Source organism: Mobula birostris, chromosome 6 (genome assembly GCF_030028105.1).
Source record: "Mobula birostris isolate sMobBir1 chromosome 6, sMobBir1.hap1, whole genome shotgun sequence".
Taxonomy (NCBI): Eukaryota; Metazoa; Chordata; class Chondrichthyes; order Myliobatiformes; family Myliobatidae; genus Mobula; species Mobula birostris.
In genome coordinates this window covers 192146113-192167527 of record NC_092375.1, presented here as the reverse complement: position 1 = coordinate 192167527, position 21415 = coordinate 192146113, and the positions used below count along the sequence as shown (strand labels likewise).

The window sequence follows — 21415 nt, the reverse complement described above, 5'->3', positions numbered from 1 at the left end:
GGCCTGAAACGTCGACTGCACCTCTTCCTAGAGATGCTGCCTGGCCTGCTGCGTTCACCAGCAACTTTGATGTGTGTTGTATGGTCTCCATTTCCCGGTCTGATGGTTGGTCTAAAATTGAAAATGAACTTTTCCTCAGGGACAGGTGTCCTCATTCTTTCACCAACCCGGGAGTTAGCCATGCAGACATACGGTGTTCTGAAAGAACTAATGGCACACCATGTTCATACTTACGGATTACTCATGGGAGGCAGTAACAGAACTGCAGAAGCACAAAAACTGGCAAATGGAATCAACATCATAATAGCAACCCCAGGAAGACTTTTGGATCATATGCAGGTACGTATCGTACATTTTACTTTAACCATTAGTGTAGTAAATAAAAATAGATTTTCATTCAGGTCTTGTTCCTCACATCAGGACATCACAGGGTACTTCATAGTCCTGTTGGGCACACATTTTAATTTTGATTCCTATTCCTATTTGTTGGTCCAGGTTGGAGGAGCAACACCTTGTATTCCGATGGATAGCCTCCAGTCTGGTGGAATGGTCTAGGTTAAAAAAAAATCCCTCTCTCTCCCTCTTCTGCTGTTCCCTACTCTGCCCTCTTACCTCTTCTCACCTCGCTCTCACATTCCCCTGGGTCCCCTCCTCCCCTTTCTCCTATGGGCCACTCTCCTCTCCTCTCTGATTTCTTCTTCTCCAGCCCTTTGCTTTTCGCACCCAAGTGACTTCTTCTATCAGCTGGCTAGCCTCCTTCCCCCGCTCCCAACCTTTCAATTCTGGCATCTTTCCCCTTCCCTCTTGGTACTGAAGAAGGGTTTTGGCCCAAAACTTTAACTGTTTATTCATTTCCATGGATGCTGCCTGACCCTCTGAGTTCCTCCAGCATTTTGTGTGTGTTGCTCTGGATTTCTTGTACTTGTGCTATATTTCATAGTCGATTTCTAGATGACCCTTGAAATGAGTCGTTACAGAATAAGAAATCTGTTTGAGGACCTTGGTTGAGGAATGCTGTTCAGGCCTTTGCCTGACAGTTTGAATCGAGTTAGGAAATCTGAAACTGAGTTCTTCAGTCCTTTGTCTTGTACAGGAGAGAGATTTTAGTATTGCACTGTTGATTTTATTATAAATTATTTGCTTAAGAGCATGTTCTCTTATTGCCACTACCATGGAGGAGATACAGGAGCCTGAAGGCACGCACTCAGTGATACAGAAACAGTTTCTTCCCCTCTGCAATCAGATTACTGAGTGGACATTGAACCATGAACACTACCTCACTAGTTATTTTCCTCTTTTTGCGCTAATTATTTAATTTAACCTTTTTATAATTTACAGTTTTTATAATTCTGTATTGCCATGTACTGCAGCTGTATAACAACAAATTTCACAACATATGCCAGTGATGTTAAACCTGATTCTGAAATGTAGTTGAATCCACAAGTGAGGATGTTATTGCTAAAGTTGATAACATGCTGTTGAAGACAGTTCCAAAGTGTTTTATGACATATATGAACCCCTGGTGAGGTAATTAAAAGTGAAGGTGCTTCAGGTAATCAAATTGCAAAATATTCATTGCAAAGAAAACGGATTTATGGTTGTTGATTTTTTTTTCAATAATTCACATGTTAATTTCTGAACAGATGTTGTCGTGGCTGAGGAATGTTTCTTAGCACATTCAGCCTTTGTTTTACATTTTTAGTATCTAGCATTTTGTCTTGTATGGTTCCAAAAGTGGCAATCATATTTCAGAGTCAAGGGTTCCATCTATTCTAAAGGAAAGATGACACAACCATGGCTAACAAAAGAAGTTAAATTCAACATGAAAGCCAAAGAGAGGGCATGTAACAGAGCAAAGATTAGCGGGAGGTTAGAGGACTGGGAAGCTTTTAAAAAATAACAGAAGGCAACTAAAAAAGTCATTAAGAAGGTCAAGATGGAATACGAAGTAAACTAGACAATAAAATTAAAAAGGATACCAAAAGATTCTTCAGATAAATAAAGTGTAAAAGAAAGGTAATAAATGGGGGACAACGAAATAGTGGACAAACTGAATAAGTATTTTGCATCAGTCTTCACTGTGGATGTCGCTAACAATATGGTGGAAGTTCTAGGTGTCGGGGGTATGAAGTGTGTGAAGTTACCATAACCAGAGAAGGTTCTTGGGAAACTGGAAGGTCTAAAGGTTGATAAGTCACCTGGACTAAAGTGTACGCTCTAGAGTTCTGAAAGAAGTGGCTGAAGAGACCATGGGGGATTAGTAATGATCCTTCAAGAGACTTTTCAGGAATCACTAGATTTTGGAATGGTTCTAGAAGACTAGAAAATTGCAAATATCACTCCACTCTTCAATAAGGGAGAGAAGCAGAAGAAAGGAAACTGTAGGCCAGTTATTGTGACCTCAGTGGTCGGGAAGATGTTGAAGTCGATTATTAAGGACGAGGTCTCAGGGTACTTGGAAGCATGTGATAAAATAGGCTGTATTCAGCATGGTTTCCTCGAGGGAAAATCTTGCCTGACAGAGCCATTGGAATCCTTTGAAAAAGTAACAAGCAGGATTGACTAAGGAGAATTGGTTGTACTTGGATTTTCAGAAGGCCTTTGACAAGGTGCACACATTTGCAGGAAAGATTCTAGCATGGATAAAGCAATGGCTGATCGGCAGGAGGCAAAGAGTTGGAATAAAGGGAACCTTCTCTGGTTGGCTGTCGGTGGCTAATGGTGTTCCACAGGAGTATGTGTTGGGACTGATTCTTTTTATGTAATATGTGAAGAATTTGGATGATGGAATTGATGGCTTTGTTACAAAGCTTGCAGACAATATGAGGATAGGTGCTGTAGAGGCAGGTAGGTTTGAAGAAGTAGAGGCCACAGAAGCACTTGGACAGATTAGGAGAATGGGCAAATAAATGGGCAGATAGAATACAGTGTATGGTCATGCACGTTGGTAGAAGAAATGCAAGGTTGACTATTTTCTAAATAGGGAAAAAATACAAAAACTGAGGCGCTTATGTAGGATTCCCTAATTTGCAGATTAAGTCTGGTGAGGAAGGCAAATGCAATGTTAGTATTAATTTCAAGAGGACTAGAATATCAAAACAAGGCTGTAATGTTGAAACTTAGAAAGCATTGGTGAGGCCTCACTTGGAGTATTGTGAGCAGGTTTGGGCCCCTTATCTTACTTAGAAAGGAAGAAATTGGAAAAGGTTCAAAGAAGGATAAAGAAAATGGTTCCAGGATTGAATGGCTTATGAAGAACATCTGATGGCTCTGGGCTATATTCACTAGAATTCAAAAAATGGGAGGGTTTGTCTCATTGAAACCTGTCGAATGGTGAAAGCCCTTGATAGAGTGGATGTGGAGAGGATGCATTTCCTCTGGTGGGAGAGTCTAAGACCATAGCCTCAGATAGAGGGGCTGTCATTTAGAATGGAGATAAGGTGGAATTTCTTTAGCCAGAGAGTGGTGAATCTGTGGAAATCTTTGCCACAGGCAGCGGTGGAGACCAAGTCTTTATACATTTTTAAGGCAGAGTTTGATAGTTTCAGGGTACGAAGGAGATTGGGGTCGAGAGGAAAATTGGATCAGCTTTGTTGAAATGGCAGAGCAGACTCAGTGGGTCATATGGCCTAATTCTTCTCGATATCTTGCGGTCTTCAGGATGTCATTCATTAGAGACTACAGCTATAATCAATCTGGCCTTGTGCAATGTAAGTAGATAATACTTACAGATGCTGTTTTAAAGAAGTGTACGGAAGTTATTCCCAATGGCGGTCATCATCATATAATTGCTTGAAAGCTTACGGTGCACAAACTTGAACTTAAATTAGCTCTTTGAAGGATAGGGCCTGTGTATAACTTTGGGTGTAGAGCATTTGGGGCTTTCTAAAAGGCACCACAAAAATCGAATAAATACAGGAAATACTAAGTTTTTTAACTAGTCAGACGGTATCTGTGGGGAGGGAAACATAATTACTATTTCAGGTCAATGATCTTTTATCTCCTAGATATTTGCAGTCTATCAATTTCGGTTGTACAATGATGTTAAAGCAATTTGACGTGTGTGAAAAAGAAATCTTGCTTTGATTTGTGTTATTATCATGGGTATTAGCAATTGTTACAGTTTTGATCTTTTTCTAAACATCTGTTTAAATGCATCTGAATAATCATCATTTGTACGCAGTGTTGGTGGTTAGATCTTCCCAGAAATTCTTTTCAGATAAAGAAATGGTAAAGCGCTGGCTTATATTTTTCAAAATTGGCTGAGGAAGGTGATATTTTCAAACTCACTTCCATCATTGTGTAAGTGTTTCTGTGTCCAGTTTTGTATGTGCTAATTGGTGAAACGAAGTATTTCATTTTAGAGTGATTTTGTTAAATATTTTGATGTCTTGAGATTGTGAAAGCATTATTTTCCTAATAATTTCTTGACAGAACACGCCAGGATTTATGTATAAGAACCTGCAATGCCTGATAATAGATGAAGCAGATCGTATCCTAGAAGTGGGATTTGAAGAGGAACTGAAACAGATAATCAGACTTTTGCCAAGTGCGTTAATCCAATGCATTTACTGTTACTGTAGAGGAATTATGTGTACAATGTAATTTAATATCTTTAATTTTCACCTTGATAAATTTTAATCTCACTGGAGTACATTTCTAAATATTTTCTATTTCAAATTAATGTTCACCATTCACCTCAGTGATTGTTAAGTTTTTGTTTATTATACTTTTGCGATATTAAACAAACTGTTTTAGTCTGTATGGAAGCTGAAATCATTTGCAGTCCTGATTTATCAGGCTTGATCCATTTCAAAACCCTTGATCTGCTTTAAGCATAAGCACTGTGCTGAATTTCTGAAACTTATACGAGCATATTCGGTAGAGTTGATATTTTAACATTGGAACAACTCCTCATTTTTAAAAAAAGACTTCCAGCTTCTGTGCTTTTTGGCTTTGTAGCATAAAAACATACAAAATTAAATCATAGATTAGAATCTACAAGATTTCAGTGCAGCAAACTTACTACAGGAAATAAAAGGATTTGAAGTGTCAATGGATACAAATAGGATGAAACCTTTTTCAAACCCATCAAACTATCGGATTTCAATTTGTCCAGCCTGAATTTAGAACATAGATTCTAAATTCAGGCTATGGGAACAGTTGCTTGTATTTCCATCATCTGCAGATTTTCTCTTGCTGGAAATTCAGGATGTCTTAAAGAAAAGTAATTTTAAGTATCTATCATGTTTTCAGAACGGCGACAGACAATGCTTTTCTCTGCTACACAAACTCGAAAGGTAGAAGATTTGGCCAGAATCTCTTTGAAGAAAGAGCCCTTGTACGTTGGTGTTGATGATGACAAAGAAACTGCAACTGTAGATGGTCTTGAACAAGTAAGTTGAAAATTTTTATCTTTTTTGTTTTTGCTTGTTTTTGTACATCTGGATTATTTCATAAAACGAAGACAAGCATGGCAGAATTTGTCAGAAATTACTTGTATTTAACATTGTCCAGCATTTGGCGGTGCTGGCTCGAAGGGCCGAATGGCCTACTCCTGCACCTATAGTCTATTGTCTTTTTAAAATATCATTTGCATTTTATGTCTGTTGCTCTGGATTTCAGCATCTACAGGATCTCATGTGTTTATTCATTTTCGTACATGCGGCCTGACCTGCTGAGCCACTCCAGCATTTTGTGTGTGTTGCGCTGGATTTCCAATATCTGCAGAATTTCTTGATTATGATTTGATCCCGTAGTTCATTTGCAATTAACTCGGCACAGTTTTTGAGCATGTTTTATGAACATTTATGTGTGAACAGGAGAAAATTCTCAGGATAATGGTGAACAATACCTTGTAATCCCAGTGTTGTGCTTTTCTGTGGAAAAAATACATTTGATGTAGGGGTTATTCACACAACCCATATGAGCCCAAAGTTAATTATCATGTTTTGATCCTTAATTTTTGCCCATTTCTTGGTCCCCTACACCAGTGGTTCCCAACCTTTTTTATGACATGGACCAATGCCATTAACTGAGGTTGAGAACCCTTGTCCTACACCAGCTTTGTATTCATACTCCAGGTTACATTTTCTACAAAATTGTTTGTTTGTTACTTCCCTTCTAAAATATCTTCTGGATGAGTGCTTTACAGGATATGCTTCACTTACTATTTGGCATTTTATCCAATTTGAATTGGCTTTCAATGCTTTTTATTTTTGAACTCATTGATCCAAAACGCGCTTTCAGCCATGATTTGGGATTTCAGATCATTATTGGATGGCGGAGCAGACTCAACGGGCCTACTTCAGCTCTTATTTCTTATGTTTTTATGTAAAATTAACTGTGTTTCTGCTTCCACAGAAACTGCCTGACTTGGGTATTTTATATGATTTGCAATATCATTAGCACATTTCTTTCATTGTGTATCTTTTGTGGATGTTTATTTCGAACAACTTATTTGGGTTTACACTTGCTGGTGTGACTCAGCTGCTTCCCACCTGATTCTAGGAGTTCACTTTAGAAATGATAACATAACTCACTGAGACTGTTAAAATCTATTACTTTGTATGATGATGCATCTGACATGTGGCTTTCCTTTGGGAAGATCCAACATGGCATTGAGAGGACAGTAGAAAGAATGGAGGAACAGAGTGGCCTTGTGTCCAAAGATTTTCATGTATGGTGGAGTGCTGGGTGATTTTTTTTTTTAACTATTTGAAGCCTAAAATGTAAGAGCAGGATATTCTGAAATATCGTACTTCCCTTGTTTGGCACAGTTTGACTAGAATGGAATAAAATTAATTGACATTTATTGACAAAGCAGATCAGTCCAATACTTTAGCTTTGAAATATGAGTAAATTGTCTTTTTTTTAAGAAAAACAGATGTCAAAAATTCAAGCTCAAAATCTAAAACATTAGAGTACATTTTAGTTTGCATGTATTGTGCTTAATCAAATTTGACATTTAATTCCTTTTTTTAAAGGCATTATACTTTGGAAGAAATGTGGGTGGGGCACTCATCACCTGATCGTTGGATTTTTGTGTCATCCTGCTAGAAGTACAGGACTGTGCAAAAGTCTTAGGCACATCTATATAGCTAAGGTGCCCAAGAGTTTTGCATAGTTTGTAAATCTATGAGTTTACAAGCTTCTGCCAGAGTTTGTAAATCTGGCAGAAGCAGATGTATTGTGAATGGCGAGGGTTGAGTGTCAGGGTGGGTGTGGGACAGGTGGCAGAGAAGGAGTGACAGGGTGGTGGGGGGTGTGTTCAGACACACACAGCCTTGAGACACCAGGCAAGGTGACTTGATTCCAAACAGCTGGTTTATTGATCATTACAGAATGTCTCTCTGGTGCTTCCGGATCCCTCCCTCTGCATTCCCCTCTTCCCACCCATGATTCCCCTCTCTTTGCCCCTTCATACTGTCAGTCCACAATAGAGGCCCATATCAGAATCAGGTTTATCATCACTTGCATCTGTCATGAAATCTGTTTAATTTTTTTGTGGCAGCAGTACAGAGCATTACATAAGATTACTACAGACTGTGCAGAAGTCATGGGCACCTGTGCTATATGTATATGTGCCTCAGACTTTAGCACAGTACTGTATTTATCTTTCATTGCCTCTTCCCTTTGTACTTTTGTTTATATCTTGTGCTTCTTCCCTTGATCAGAATTGAAGGAGCAACTAAGTTGGAGTAGCAGCAGCCATCAGTATATATGTGATAATGGACAAGGCTAATGTATGCAAAAATAAAACTAAAGCTCTATTGTGCATTTTTTTGTGTCAATACATTTTCCCTCACTGATTAATTTGTTTATATCATGTTTTTCATTTTCAAGAGATTTGCCCATGTTAAAGTTGTATTCAAGTTACTTCCTCTTCTATTTTCTAATTCTAATTCTCTATCAAATATTGTAATGTGAAACCATTTCTTCCTCCAAAGGTTCATGAAGTTCTCAAAAAAGAAAGTTATTTATTGTTTATGTACATTCAGAATCCTACGGTTGGTTCATATTAGACTTTTAGTAAAATCTAAGGGAAAGCAAAAATACAAAATTTCACCTGTAAGAGAAACACTCACAAAATGCTAGAGGAACTCAGCAGGCCAGGCAGCATCTATGGAAAAAAGTACAATCAACGTTTCAGGCCAAAACGTTAACTAAACTTTTTTTCCATAGATGCTTCCTGACCTGGTGAGTTCCTCCAGTATTTTATGCATGTTGCTTGGATTTCCAGCATCTGCAGATTTTCTCTTGTTTGTGACCTGTAAAAGAATGCACATTCAGACCATAAGTAAGAAGTAAGATGAGTAAGATTTGAAGTAAGGTGATAATTCCTATGGATTGATTTATCTTCATCTTTAGGGTTATGTGGTTTGCCCATCTGAGAAAAGATTCCTTTTGCTCTTCACTTTTCTGAAGAAGAATCGTAAGAAGAAGCTCATGGTTTTCTTCTCATCGTGCATGTCTGTGAAGTATCACTATGAGCTACTGAATTACATTGACCTACCTGTAATGGCAATCCATGTAAGTACTAAGTATAGTTGCTGACTTTCTTCATGTGATCCTTGAGGATTAGGCAGGTTTCAGACAGAAATTTCAACAAGTGTATTCACCTTATTGTATATACTGGAAATTAGCAGGTCAGGCAGTATCTATGTTCCCTTTTCTAAAAAATCGTTTAACATTTCTAAAATGCCTGTCGCATCTTTAGGGCACACTAAAGTGTTAAGTGGCCCAGGTGTTATCTGGAAGCTTCAAATTTCTGCACTTTAATGATACTAGGTAATTTTTTTTTGTACATCGAAGACAGAGATTAGCATGCTAGTTCACCAGTAACATTCAGTAATACTTCCCGCCCATAACAAGATAGTGAAATGTAAAATGGGCATCGTATAAATCAGCCAGAACTAATCATAGAACAACACAGCACAGGAACAGGCCTTCTCATGATGTTGTGCCAGAATAATTAAATTAGTAATCAAATGCCCATGTAAACTAATGCCTTCTTCTTACACAATATCCATGTACTTCCATTTCTTGCACATTCACGTGCATATCTGGGAGCCTCTATTGTATTTGCCTTCACATTCCTGCACCTATAACTCTGTGAAAAAACCTTGTCCTACACATTTCCTTTGAACCCAGTCCCTCTTACCTTAAATGCACGACCTCTAGTATTAGATATTTCAACCCTAGAATAACGATATAGCCTGTCTATACCTCTCATAATCTCAAACCTCTCAGATTTTCCCTCAGCCTCCACTGCTCCAGAGTAAACAACCCAAGTATGACCAACGTCACCTTGCAGCACATGCTCTAATCCAGGCAGCATCTTGGTAAACTTCTTATGCACCCTCTCCAAAGCTTCCACACCCTTCCTATAATGTGGCAATCAGAATTGAATGAACTACTCCAGATGCAGCCTAACTAGAGTTTTATAAAACTGCACTGTAATTACCCAACTCTTGAACTCAATTCCTTGACTACTACCTTATACCTTCTTTTACCAGCTTATCAACCTGCATAGCTACTTTCAGGAAGATATAGATTTGGATGCCTAGAAACCTCTGCACATCAACATTGTCAAGGGTCTTGCCGCTAACAGTATATTGTCCCTGACAATGATTGGGTTTGTAGATGATACAAAGATTGGTGATGCTGTGGATTGCATTGAAGACTGTCAGAAGATAAGGCAGAATATGAATCAGTTGCAAATTGTAGACAAATCGCAGAAGGAGCTTATCTGCCTGAATTTGAAGTGTTGTACTTCAGGAGATCAAATGAACACTTCAAATTCAGGCAGATAAAGCTCCATCTGCGATTTCTCTACCAATTTGCAACTGATTCATATTCTGCCTTATCTCTTGGCAGTCTTCACTGCAATCCACAACATCTACAATCTTTGTATCATCTACAAGCCCAACCATTTACAATTTCATCCAGGTCAATTGAAGGGGAAAAAGAAATCACAGGCTTGGACTGCCAGTACAATCATAGGTGAATCTCTTAAAAACATCTGTAATTTTAACATTTGCAAGTACATTCATAAATATATAAAGTCTAAGCAAGGTAATATTTTAAAAATGCTTTAAAATTTTAATGGCTAGTTAAATTCTTTAGATTTTTTTGAAAGTTTTGAAAAGATTTTTTGTAATCTTCCAGTTTTGTATTTTATTATTCTTATTGATGCTTGACTTGTGAGTTCCTCCAGTATTTTGTGTGTATTGCTCAAGATTTCCAGCATCTGCAGAATCTCTTGTTTACAATTGCTAGACAATTAGTCAAATCATTCCCTATTAAGTGTAGAATCTCAGCAGATTGCTGATTTTTTGGAACATGTGCACATTAACTCCCAAGTTGCCATCAGTTTTGACTGTGTTAACAATTTGCATCTGTCATTTTTTTGCAAAATTACCCCCTGCTTTATAACACTCTAGGCACAGCACCGAAATGTCTATTCATTTTATGGGTTCAAATACCATGCAACACTGGTTAACAAGTCTTTTGAAATTCAGATTTCAATAAAATTGTAACTAAATGTAAATCATTTTTTCTTTTTTCTCTTGCAATATTTTTAGGGCAAGCAAAAGCAGACAAAACGTACATCCACCTTCTTCCAGTTTTGTAATGCAAACGATGGAATATTGCTCTGTACAGATGTCGCTGCCAGAGGCTTAGATATTCCTGAAGTTGACTGGATTGTACAGTATGACCCTCCTGATGATCCAAAGGTATTCCACATTTATATATAAAAAAAGACTTTTATTACAAGCTCTCCCTTTTGGTTTATTCATTAGTCCAGATGGCTGAGTGAGAATAGAAAGTGAAATTATTGGGTGGCTGGAAAGAAACTACAAATGAATAAAGATAGATTGAACAAATATTCATGAAGGTTTCATCATTGTTATGTGCTGTGTTGTATGGCATAGATGATCATGAGCTTTCCGAGTGCTGTGTCGTATGACATGGCGATCATGGTCTTTCCATAACCATGATTGTTCTTGGCAAATTGTTCTACAGAAATGGTTTGCCATTGCTTCCAGGGCAGTGACTTTACTAAACAGGTGAGCCCAGCCATTATCAATACTCTTTAGAGGTCGTCTGCCTCATGTCATTAGTCACATAACCAGGATTTGTGATATGCACCAGCTGCTTGTATGACCATCCACCACCTGCTCCCATGACCCAGAATGGGGGGGGTGGTACTAAGGTGCTACCCCTTGCCCAGGGGTGACCTACCAGGCTAGTGGAGGGAAGGAGCACCTTACTCCTCCTTTGGTAGTTATGAAGGTTTAGGTGGATTATAATGTAGTAAATGTGAGACTGGAATTTGGGAGTATCAATAGAAAGAATAAGTTTTTTTCAGATAGTGGGAAAATATATTGAAGTTTGTGCACTAAAGCAAGCAACTAAGATGACAAATGGCAAAGTATTTTGAGACTGGGGAACAATGATCTTGCTGAGTTTATTTGTTGGAATCATATTTGATTCTGATTGGAGAGTCAGATGTTATGCCCAACTTTTGTCGAGTCCAATATAGGACCATTCAGGGTTTGTTGCCCGAAGAGAGATCGGCAAAAATTGATCTGTATTCACGAGTCTACCAAGATTGGAGATGATGTCACAGTGACATGATTCTGAGGAGTGGTGGTTGACAGAATAGCTTGTTTCCTCTAGCTGGAGCCAGAATCTAGTGAGCATAGTCTTGGGATAACATGTTATCCCAAAATATACTGAGAAATTTCTTTCCAAGGGGGTGCCAAATGTTTATTTGAAATTCTCTGCCACAGTGATGGTTGTTTAATTAGGGAATGTATTCAAGAATGAACCACATTCTCATCCATGTCTTCAAATAATTTGATAACCTAACCAGTCGCTATCTGTTTAAACCTATTGAATGGTGAAAGACTTCGACTGATTGGATGTGGAGAGGATATTTCTGAGGGTCGGGAGTCTGAGACCAGAGGACACAGCCTCAGAATAGAGGGGCATCCTTTTAGAACAGAGATTTCTTTAGCCAGAGAGTGGTGAATCTGTGGAATTAGTTGCCACAGGTAGCTGTAGAGACCAAGCAGTTGGGTATATTTAAGACAGAGGTTGATGGATTCTTGATTGGTCAGGGTAATGAAAGGATATGGGGAGAATGCAGGAGATTGGGACTGAGAGAAAAATGGATCAGCCGTGATGAAGTGGCAGAGCAGACTCATTGGCCTAATCCTGCTCCTGTATCTCATGGTCTTAGGATCTTTAACCTACTCCAGCTGTAATCTTGCACTTCAGTTTGAACTTTCAACATTAGTAAATTCACTGAACGTGATGTTGATAACTTTCTGCAGTTCCTTCCCTAAAACCTTCATTTCTGTACTCAAGTTTAAACTTGTTTCTTTCATCATGCTTTTTGTTGTCCTAATCTCTCCTTTGGAAGATTTGTCATGTTTGGTTTGGTAATCCTCTCCTGAAACATTTAGTGATGTTAAACTAATTTAAAGAGGAGAATGGTTTGTATACATAACAAATATACTGTTACCTGGTATGTAAAGAAAAAACATGAGGGCATCAGTGTTAGCTCTTTAAACTTCAATGCCCAGTGACTCATTACTCAGTGAGCTGGTATTTTCTTCCCAATTTTGAAATAATTTAATCTATAGAATCTGTCTAATTGTATCTGAAAAACATGGAATTATAGCATGCTCCAGTGTTAACAATCATCTGTGTTTACCAGTTGTATCTTTTTTTATTAAATTAAAAACATACTTTTCATTTGGAGTTTTCCTTTTCTCTGGTATAGTGAATAGTGCAGAAGGTGATCAACTGTAAAAATGGGTAAGGGATTAGGTACTGGAATTTAATTCAGATAAATGCAAAGTGGGATATTTTGGGAAGTTAGAACAGGTCGGTACATGCATACTGAACTGCTGGACCCAGTGGAGGGCTGTTGAAGAGAGATCTAATTCCCTGAAAGCGACAACATAGTTCGACAGTTCTGAAGGAAGTTTGATATTCTTGTCTTCAGTGGCCTAGGTATTGAGTAAAGAGTGGGGGGACTTCATGTTAAATTTGGTTTGGCTGTATGTGGAGTATTGTGTACAGGTCTGTTCACCATGTTACAGGAAAGATCAGTATAATTTTATTATTCAGATACAGTGTGGAATCGACCCTTCGAGCCAAGCTGCCCACTGATTTATTCTGAACCTGATTATGGGGCAACTTACAATGACCAATTGGTCTACCAACTAGTACGTTTTTGGACTGTGGGGGGAAACCAAAGTGGCCACGGGGAGAACATAGAAACTCCTTACATGCGACCCTAGTTGTCTGTACTGTATAGAATTGTACCAACTGCTATGCTACCTTGAGAAAACTAGAGAGGGTCATGAAAAGGTTCACAGGAATGTTGCCCAGAATGGAGGGCAATCTGTAAATTGAGATGATATTAGCTAGGACTTTTCTCCTGGGGCGAAGGAGACTGGATATTTTTTGGTTGGTTTGACAAAAACAAATTGTATTAAATTGTGGGACCCAGGTAGAGTTCTCTTATCTAATGGATTATTGACCTAAAGTCTAAAACTACAAATTGAGCAAAAGAAGTTATTACAGGAAGGAGGACAGGAAATAAAATAGTTCAGAACAGAAGCAATCTCTTTGGTCCACAATGTATGTGCCAAACTTGCCTGGCTCTATCTGTAAGCCCCATTTATTTGTTGAGTCATCCAACTTTTTTTTTTTGCCAATCAAAGTTAATGTCAGAGTATATTGTTAACAATATTAGACTTTAATTAATACTATGACTATGAGAACAGATAAAAGGTATGAACTAAACAACTCACATTCTATCTTGTTAAAGCCCTTTCACTATCTGCAATGCAAACATTGAGAGTGCAATGGAATATTCTTCAGAAGGCCTACATCATACAGCTTGGTTGGACACCCCATAAACCATCTTAAACAATCTTTCCCTCTAGTGTTGACAATCAATAAAAAGCACTGCAGTTCATCACCCAGGCTAGTTATAACAGCATCTCCAAAATCTATGACTTCGAGGCATGACTGCGCAAGCATGTGGTCGTCAGCAAGTTTGACCGGCGGAAAGGATTTAAAAGAAGACAGCTTTATAAGAGCGGGTGACAGAGTAGAGGGAGTCAGAGTAGGAGGGCTTTGGTTCAACGGGGCTTCGGCGATAACGGTTCGAAGCGAGTAAGCTACTTGTGAGGAAAAGGGAGTATGTCTGAGGCCAGTGTTCTGTACTGGATGTCAGATGTGGGATGTCCGGGAGACTCCCAGCCTCCGGGTGGCCACATCTGCGCCAGGTGCGTCAAACTGCAGCTCCTTAGGGACCGGGTTAGGGAACTAGAAATGCAGCTCGATGACCTTTGTCTGGTCAGGGAAAGTGAGGAGGAGCTATAGGCAAGTAGTCACACTGGGGCCTCGGGAGACAGTAAGTGGGTAACAGCTAGGAGAGGGGAAAGGGCAAGAGTCAGGTACTAGAGAGTACCCCTGTGGCTGTCCCCCTTAACAATAAGTACTTCTATTTGAGTACTGTTGGAGGGGACGACACCTAGAGGAAACAACAGTGGCCGTGACTCGGGCAGAGTCTGATCCTGTGGCTCAGAAGGGTAGGGAAAGGAAGAGGATGGCAGCAGGGGTAGGACACTCTATAGTTAGGGGATCAGGCAGGCAATTCTGTGGACACAGGGAAGAAACACGGATGGTAGTTTTAATTTAGAGGAGATTTACAAGGATGTTGCCTGGATTGGGGAACATGCCTTCCAAGAATAAGTTGAGTAAACGGCCTTTTCTCCTTCGAGCGACGGAGGATGAGAGGTGATCAAGATGATGACAGGCATTGATCGTGTGGATAGGCAGAGGATTTTTCCCTGGTCTGAAGTGGCTAACACGAGAGGGCACATTTTTAAGGCGCTTGGAAGTAGGTACAGAGGAGATGTCAGGGGCAAATTTTTTTTTCATAGAGGGCGGTGAGGGCGTGGAATGGGCTGCTGGGGACGGCGTTGGAGGCGTATACGATAGAGTCTTTTAAGAGGTTCCTGGATAGGTACATGGAGCTTAGAAAAGTAGAGGGCTATGGGTAACTCCAGGTAATTTCTAAAATAAATACATGTTCGGCACAGCATCATGGGCTGAAGGGTCTGTATTGTGCTGTTGGTTTTCTGTTTTCTACCACCAAGGATGAGATGGATATGGAAGGGAGCAATACCTCTTATAGGTTCCTCCCCAGGTATCTCACCATCCTGACCTAGAAACAGTCCTTTGTCAATGCTGGATCTAAATCCTGCAACACTGTGGGAGTATCTTCACTAGAATTACTGTGGGTCAAGAACGCAGTTTGATTCCACTCCACAAAAGCAATTAAGGTTTAGCAATAAATGCTGGTGTTACAGTGATGCCCAGATCCTGAAAATGAGTTTTTAAAATCTATCAGTTAGATCTGGGAAAGTTTAAACTCAGCTAAGTCATGTGCAATGTCATTTTATCAGGAATATATCCATCGTGTTGGTAGGACTGCACGAGGGCTTAATGGCCAAGGACATGCCTTACTTATCCTGAGAGCAGAAGAGTTGGGTTTTCTTCGTTATCTCAAACAGGCCAGAGTAAGTATTTCTTCATTTCAGTTCAAGATCCGATTACCGAGTTCAAATGTTCATGCTTGTCAAGGAAACTTTACCTTTTAAACCTCAGCTTATTTTTCATATGATGCGTTTTGTACAGGATTTTTGAACTCTTCTAACATAGTATCAATTCTGGGACAGGCTACTGAGTGGGAATGTAATCTGAGAATCCATGTAAATCCGCAAAATAAACAAATTATTGGAACTCTGTCATATTGAATAGAATTTCTTTAATCCTATAAACTGTAGTTTCACTTTGCTAGCTTCTATAAATTGTGACTAGAGGAAAACAAAGGTTGAAATTATTTGTACTTTCTGCTTTGTCTGTAAATCACCAGGAATAACTCAGATCGGGGGTTCCTGATCTGGGGCTCATTGTCTCCTTGGTTAATGGTAGGGGTCCGTGGCATCAAAAAGGTCGGGAAACCTTGTCCTAAATTGTTTTGTAACGGAAAGAACCTATTTATATGGAATCTGTATGAAGTGTAACCATTGTTGTACCAGGGAATTTGTTTGCATTATGGTAAACATTGGCACCAATTTTAGGTTTTTAAGTTATAGGACAAATTTCATTTACACAATGCTAAATTTTATTTTCATAGGTACCTCTAAATGAATTTGAATTTTCTTGGAGCAAGATTACAAACATACAGTCCCAGGTAAAATTAAACCAGTGGCAGCATGTGTATAGTGGTGCTTGTTTAAGAGTTTTTAACCAAATCTGGCAGGAGTAACACAAAATGCTAGGAGAACTCGGCTCATGTAGCATCTACAGAGAGGAATAATCTGTTGATGTTTTGCGTGGAGAGCCTTTATCAGGGCTGGAAAGAAAGGGGGAAGAAGTTGTGTGGGGGAGGGAAAGGAGTACCAGCTGTGGGAAAGATGGGTGGGGGGGGTATACATGAAGCTGGGGGTAAATAGATTAGATTATGAGGACACCCAGTCCTTGTTTATTGTCATTTAGAAATGCATGCATTAAAAAATGATACAATGTTCCTCCAGTATGATATCACAGAAACACAAGACATACCAAGACTAAAACTGACAAAAACCACGTAATTATAATATATAGTTACAACAGTGCAAAGCAATACCGTAATTTGATAAGAGCAGGCGGTGGGCACGATAAAAAAAAGTCTCAAAGTCCCGATAGCCCCAACATCTCACGCAGATGGTAGAAGGGAGAAACTGTCCCTGCCATGAGCTTCCAGCGCCGCAAACTTGCCGGTGCAGCATCCTGGAAGCACCTGACCACAGCCGACTCTGAGTCCGTCCGAAAACTTAGAGCCTCTGACCAGCCCTCTGAAACCGAGCACCATCCTCTGCCGAGCGCTTCGACCTTGCCCCAGCTGTCCAGCAACAAGTAAAGCTCAGGACTTGAGACCTTCCCCTCCGGGGATTCTGGATCACACAGTAGCAGTGGCAGCGGCATTTCAGAAGTTTCACCAGATGTTCCTCCGTGCTCTCATGTCTGCCTCCATCAAATCAGGATTGCGTACGGCATCCTACTTGACAGATAACAGATACTCATCAGGTGGAAAAGGTAATGGGCTGAAGAAGAAAGGATCTGATAGAAGAGATTGGACTATTGAGGAGGAGGGGGTACCAGAGAGAGATGTAGACTGATGAGCAGAGAAGGGATAAGAAGGGAGTGAAAGTGGGGAATGGAAATTGATAGGAGTATGAGGACAGAAATTACCAGAAGTTGGAGAAATTTCTGTTCATGCCCTCAGTTTGGAGGCTACCCCAATGGAATATGAAGTGTTGCTCCTGCAACCTGAGAGTGGCCTCGTTGTGGCAATAGAAGAGGCCATGTTGGAATGGGGATTGGAATTAAAATAAGTGACCACCAAGAAATCCTGCCTGTTGTGGATGGAGCAGCCGTGCTCACTGGTGGCCAGCAACAGTTCAAGTCGGGAAGCTCTGAAGTGATGGGAAAGTGGAGACTTTGTATAAGTTTGGTAAGAGCAATGATTTGGATGAGCTTAAGTTTACAGATGGTAGAACTTGGGAATTTAGCCATGAAATGATGAGGCCAAGAGTTATAGTTTAATCCAGGAATATAAAGTTGTCATTATTATTATTTTCACTCTTCTTGTGAGTAAACAATAAAGTTTTACAAGTAGCATCCAATTCATCATATTGTAAAGTTGTAAAACTTGTGTATATTATATTGAAGTATATTTTTGAAAATACTTTTGTTGGGATTCAGCTTATGATTAGAAAGATGGCACTGTGCTCAGATGCAGCACCTTCTCTGGGGTTAACTAAAGTTGTTTTTTTTACGATCACAAGACCCTGCTGGACATGGAGAACTTAAAAAGTACTGTAGGTCTATCCCATCAGTGAGTCGCTCATTGGTGGAGAAACTGAAGGGGCTAGAATTTCTGTCACCTCCCCTTCTTTTGGTACAGACCATGATGCTACCCGCACAAGCGTCAGTATGCATTCTAACAGTGGGTGTTTGTCTCAATTGCTTTTCTTGTGATTGCAAGATCCTGTTGGATATCAGTGGTGTGGGATGCTGCAAGTCTGATTGATTGGTTTATTGGTGGATGGCAAGAGAGCTGCATGGCCATGGCGAGTACAAAGCCTCAAGCCGCAGTGTCACCTGTTTACACTCCACTGGAGTGCTGGAAGTGGCGAGGTATGGCGTCAATGCCGTAGTTGGTGCTGCCACCCCTGCCCCGCCCCACCCCACCCCCGAGTGTTTTCAGGCTGGCAGAAGACAAGCTGTATTGTGTTCAACTGCAGACTGTGTGTGACTGTTAGTATTTGTTTTGCACCGTGGCCCCAGAGTAATGCTGTTTCGTATGGCTGTATTCATGTATGGGTGGATGGCAATTCAATTTGAACTTGGTGGAAGGCCACTTTTTATCAGACACTATTAAACACTATTAGTTGAACGACTAATGTGCTAGAATTTGTTTTACATGAATTGCTGGAAAGTAAACACGACTCTCTGTTATTGGTTATTGCTGGTCTTTAATTCTGTCTTGAACCCTTGCAATCAATGCAACTTAACATGGCAGCAGTTTTCAGTTATGTGGTAGACACCAAATCACTCTTCGCCACGGTATTTTGATATTCTTTGTACAGCTGACAGTGCAAAAGTTTAGAGTTTCTGTAGGTCATATGATGACACAGAAATTAATTTTTTGCTCTAATTGGTCACTTTGTTTCATCACCTTGAATTTAAACATTTTCTGTTTTTTTTCCAGCTTGAAAAACTAATAGAAAAAAATTACTACTTGCACAAATCAGCACAGGAAGCTTACAAGTCTTATATCCGAGCCTATGATTCTCATTCTCTCAAGGACATCTACAGTGTCAGCACCTTGGATTTGCCGAAAGTGGCTTTGTCATTTGGATTCACAGTACCACCATATGTTGATCTCAGTATCCTTTTTGCTATTATTACATTGTTATGCCATCTTTATGAATCTAAATAGTTCTAAAAATGCATTTCTTAGAGTATTTCAGAATGGATTGTGTATTATAGATTGTACATAGAACAGAATAGGCCCTTCGGTCCATGATGTTATGCTGAGATTTGAATCAATCTAACCTTTCCCTCTCACATAACCCTCCATTTTTCTTTTACCCGTGTGTCTATTTAATTAAGTCTTTTAAACGTACCCAGTGTATCTGCCTCTACCACCACCCCTGGCAGCACGTTCCACACACCCACCACACTCTTGGTAAAATGCCTACCTCTGACATAGCCCTATATACTTTTCAATGCTCTGGCTCCCACTCCCATCCCAAAGATATGCAGGTCATTAAGAGCTAGCAAGTTGTGGTATGCCATATCAGTGCTGGAAGCACATGGCTTCTGTTTTTTTTAGTCTCCGAACCAATAGAAGTAACATTACAATTCAGATGCATAGTACTGTACAAAGGTCCTAGGTACATATATCCCTGGGGTGCCCAAGTCTTTCGCACAGTGCTGTATTTGTCAACAAAGGATCTTGGTACTGGGGAGGATGGAGTGTCAGGGCTGGTGGTAGTGCAAGTGCAGACACAACCAGCCCTCAGACAACAGGCAAGGTCACTTGATTCCAACCAAATACCGATGTGTCGGTATTTCAGTGGAGTAAAGGAAATTACAGTGGCATGAGAGAGGAACTAACCAAAGTTGACTGGAAAGGGACACTAGCAGGAAGGACAGCAGAGCAGCAGTGGCTGGAGTTTATGCGAGAAGTGAGGAAGGTGCAAGACAGATATATTCCAAAAAAATAACTTTTCGAATGGAAAAAGGATGCAACTGTGGCTGACGAGAAGTCAAAGCTGAAGTGAAAGCAAAGGAGAGGGCATACAAGGAAGCTAAAATTAGTCGGAAGACAGGATTGGGAAGTTTTTAAAAGCTTACAAAAGGGAACTTTCCGTTCCAGGACATCTCAAATGTCCTCTTCCTTTAACGATCGTGGTTTCCCTTCTGCCGTCATCAATGATGCCCTCACCCACATCTCCTCTATTTCCTGCACTTCAGCCCTCACCCCATCCTCCCGCCACCGCAACAGGGACAGAGTTCCCCTTGTCCTCACCTATCACCCCACCAGCCTCCGTATCCAGCACATTATCCTCGGCAACTTCTGCCACCTTCAATAGGACCCCACTACTAAGCACATCTTTCCCTCTCCACTTTCCTCAGGGATCGGTCCCTCCCCACGGATCTCCCACCTGGCGCTTGTCCCTGTAAGCGCAAGTGCTACACCTGTCCCTACACCTCCTCTCTTGCCACCATTCAGGGCCCTAAACAGTCCTTACAGGTGAGGCAACACTTCACTTGTGAGTCTGTTGGGGTCATCTATTGCATCCGGTGTGGCCTCCTCTACATCGGTGAAACCCCGACGCAGATTGGGGGGCCGCTTTGTCGAGCACCTCCGCTCCGTCCGCCACAACAGACAGGATCTCCCGGTTGCCACCCACTTCAACTCTGCTTCCCACTCCCATTCAGATATGTCCATACAGGGCCTCCTCTACTGCCATGATGAGGCTAAACTCAGGTTGGAGGAGCAACACCTCATATACCGTCTAGGTAGTCTCCAGCTCCTTGGTATGAACATAGAATTCTCCAACTTCTGGTAATTCCCTCCCCCTCCCTTCCCCTATCCCTATTTCATCTCTGCCCCCTCCCCCATGGTTCCACCTCCGTCTACTACCCATTGTGTTTCCCCTATTCCTTCTTCACCTTTCCTGCCTATCAGCTCCCTGCTTCCCTTCCCCCACCCCTTTATCTTTCCCCTTACTGGTTTTTCACCTGGAACCTACCAGCCTTCTCCTTCCCACCCTCCCCCACCTTCTTTATAGGGCCTCCGCCCCTTTCCTCTACAGTCCTGACGAAGGATTCCGGCCGGAAACGTTGACTGATCGTTTCCACGGATGCTGCCCGACCTGCCGAGTTCCTCCAGTGTGTTGTGAGTATTGCAAAAGGAAACTAAGAAGGTCATTAAGAGGGAAAAGATGAACTATGAAAGGAAGCTAGCAAATAATATCAAAGAGGATACTAAAAGCTTTTTCAAGTATATAAAGAGTAAAAGACAAGTGAGAGTAGATATAGGACTGATAGAAAATGATGCTGGAGAAATTGTAATGGGAGCTAAGGAGATGGCGGAGGAACTGAACTAGTATTTTGCATCAGTCTTCACTGAGGAAGACATCAGTATATCGGACACTCAAGGGTGTCAGGGAAGGGAAGTGTGCGCAGTCACAATTACGACAAAGTACTCAGGAAGCTGAATAGTCTAAGGGTTGATAAATCTCCTGGACCAGATGGAATG

The 21415-nt window shown here is 40.6% G+C and overlaps 1 protein-coding gene across 1 annotated transcript in view; it reads left to right on the top strand.

Moving 5' to 3' along the window:
* Positions 1-21415, top strand: part of ddx18 (DEAD (Asp-Glu-Ala-Asp) box polypeptide 18) — a 35713-nt gene that overhangs the window by 10940 nt on the left and 3358 nt on the right. The window contains exons 6-13 of the mRNA XM_072262133.1: positions 140-339; positions 4435-4549; positions 5257-5396; positions 8371-8532; positions 10587-10739; positions 15501-15614; positions 16235-16291; positions 18854-19031. Coding sequence (XP_072118234.1) covers positions 140-339; positions 4435-4549; positions 5257-5396; positions 8371-8532; positions 10587-10739; positions 15501-15614; positions 16235-16291; positions 18854-19031 — 1119 coding nt within the window. The remainder of the gene's footprint in view (positions 1-139; positions 340-4434; positions 4550-5256; positions 5397-8370; positions 8533-10586; positions 10740-15500; positions 15615-16234; positions 16292-18853; positions 19032-21415) is intronic.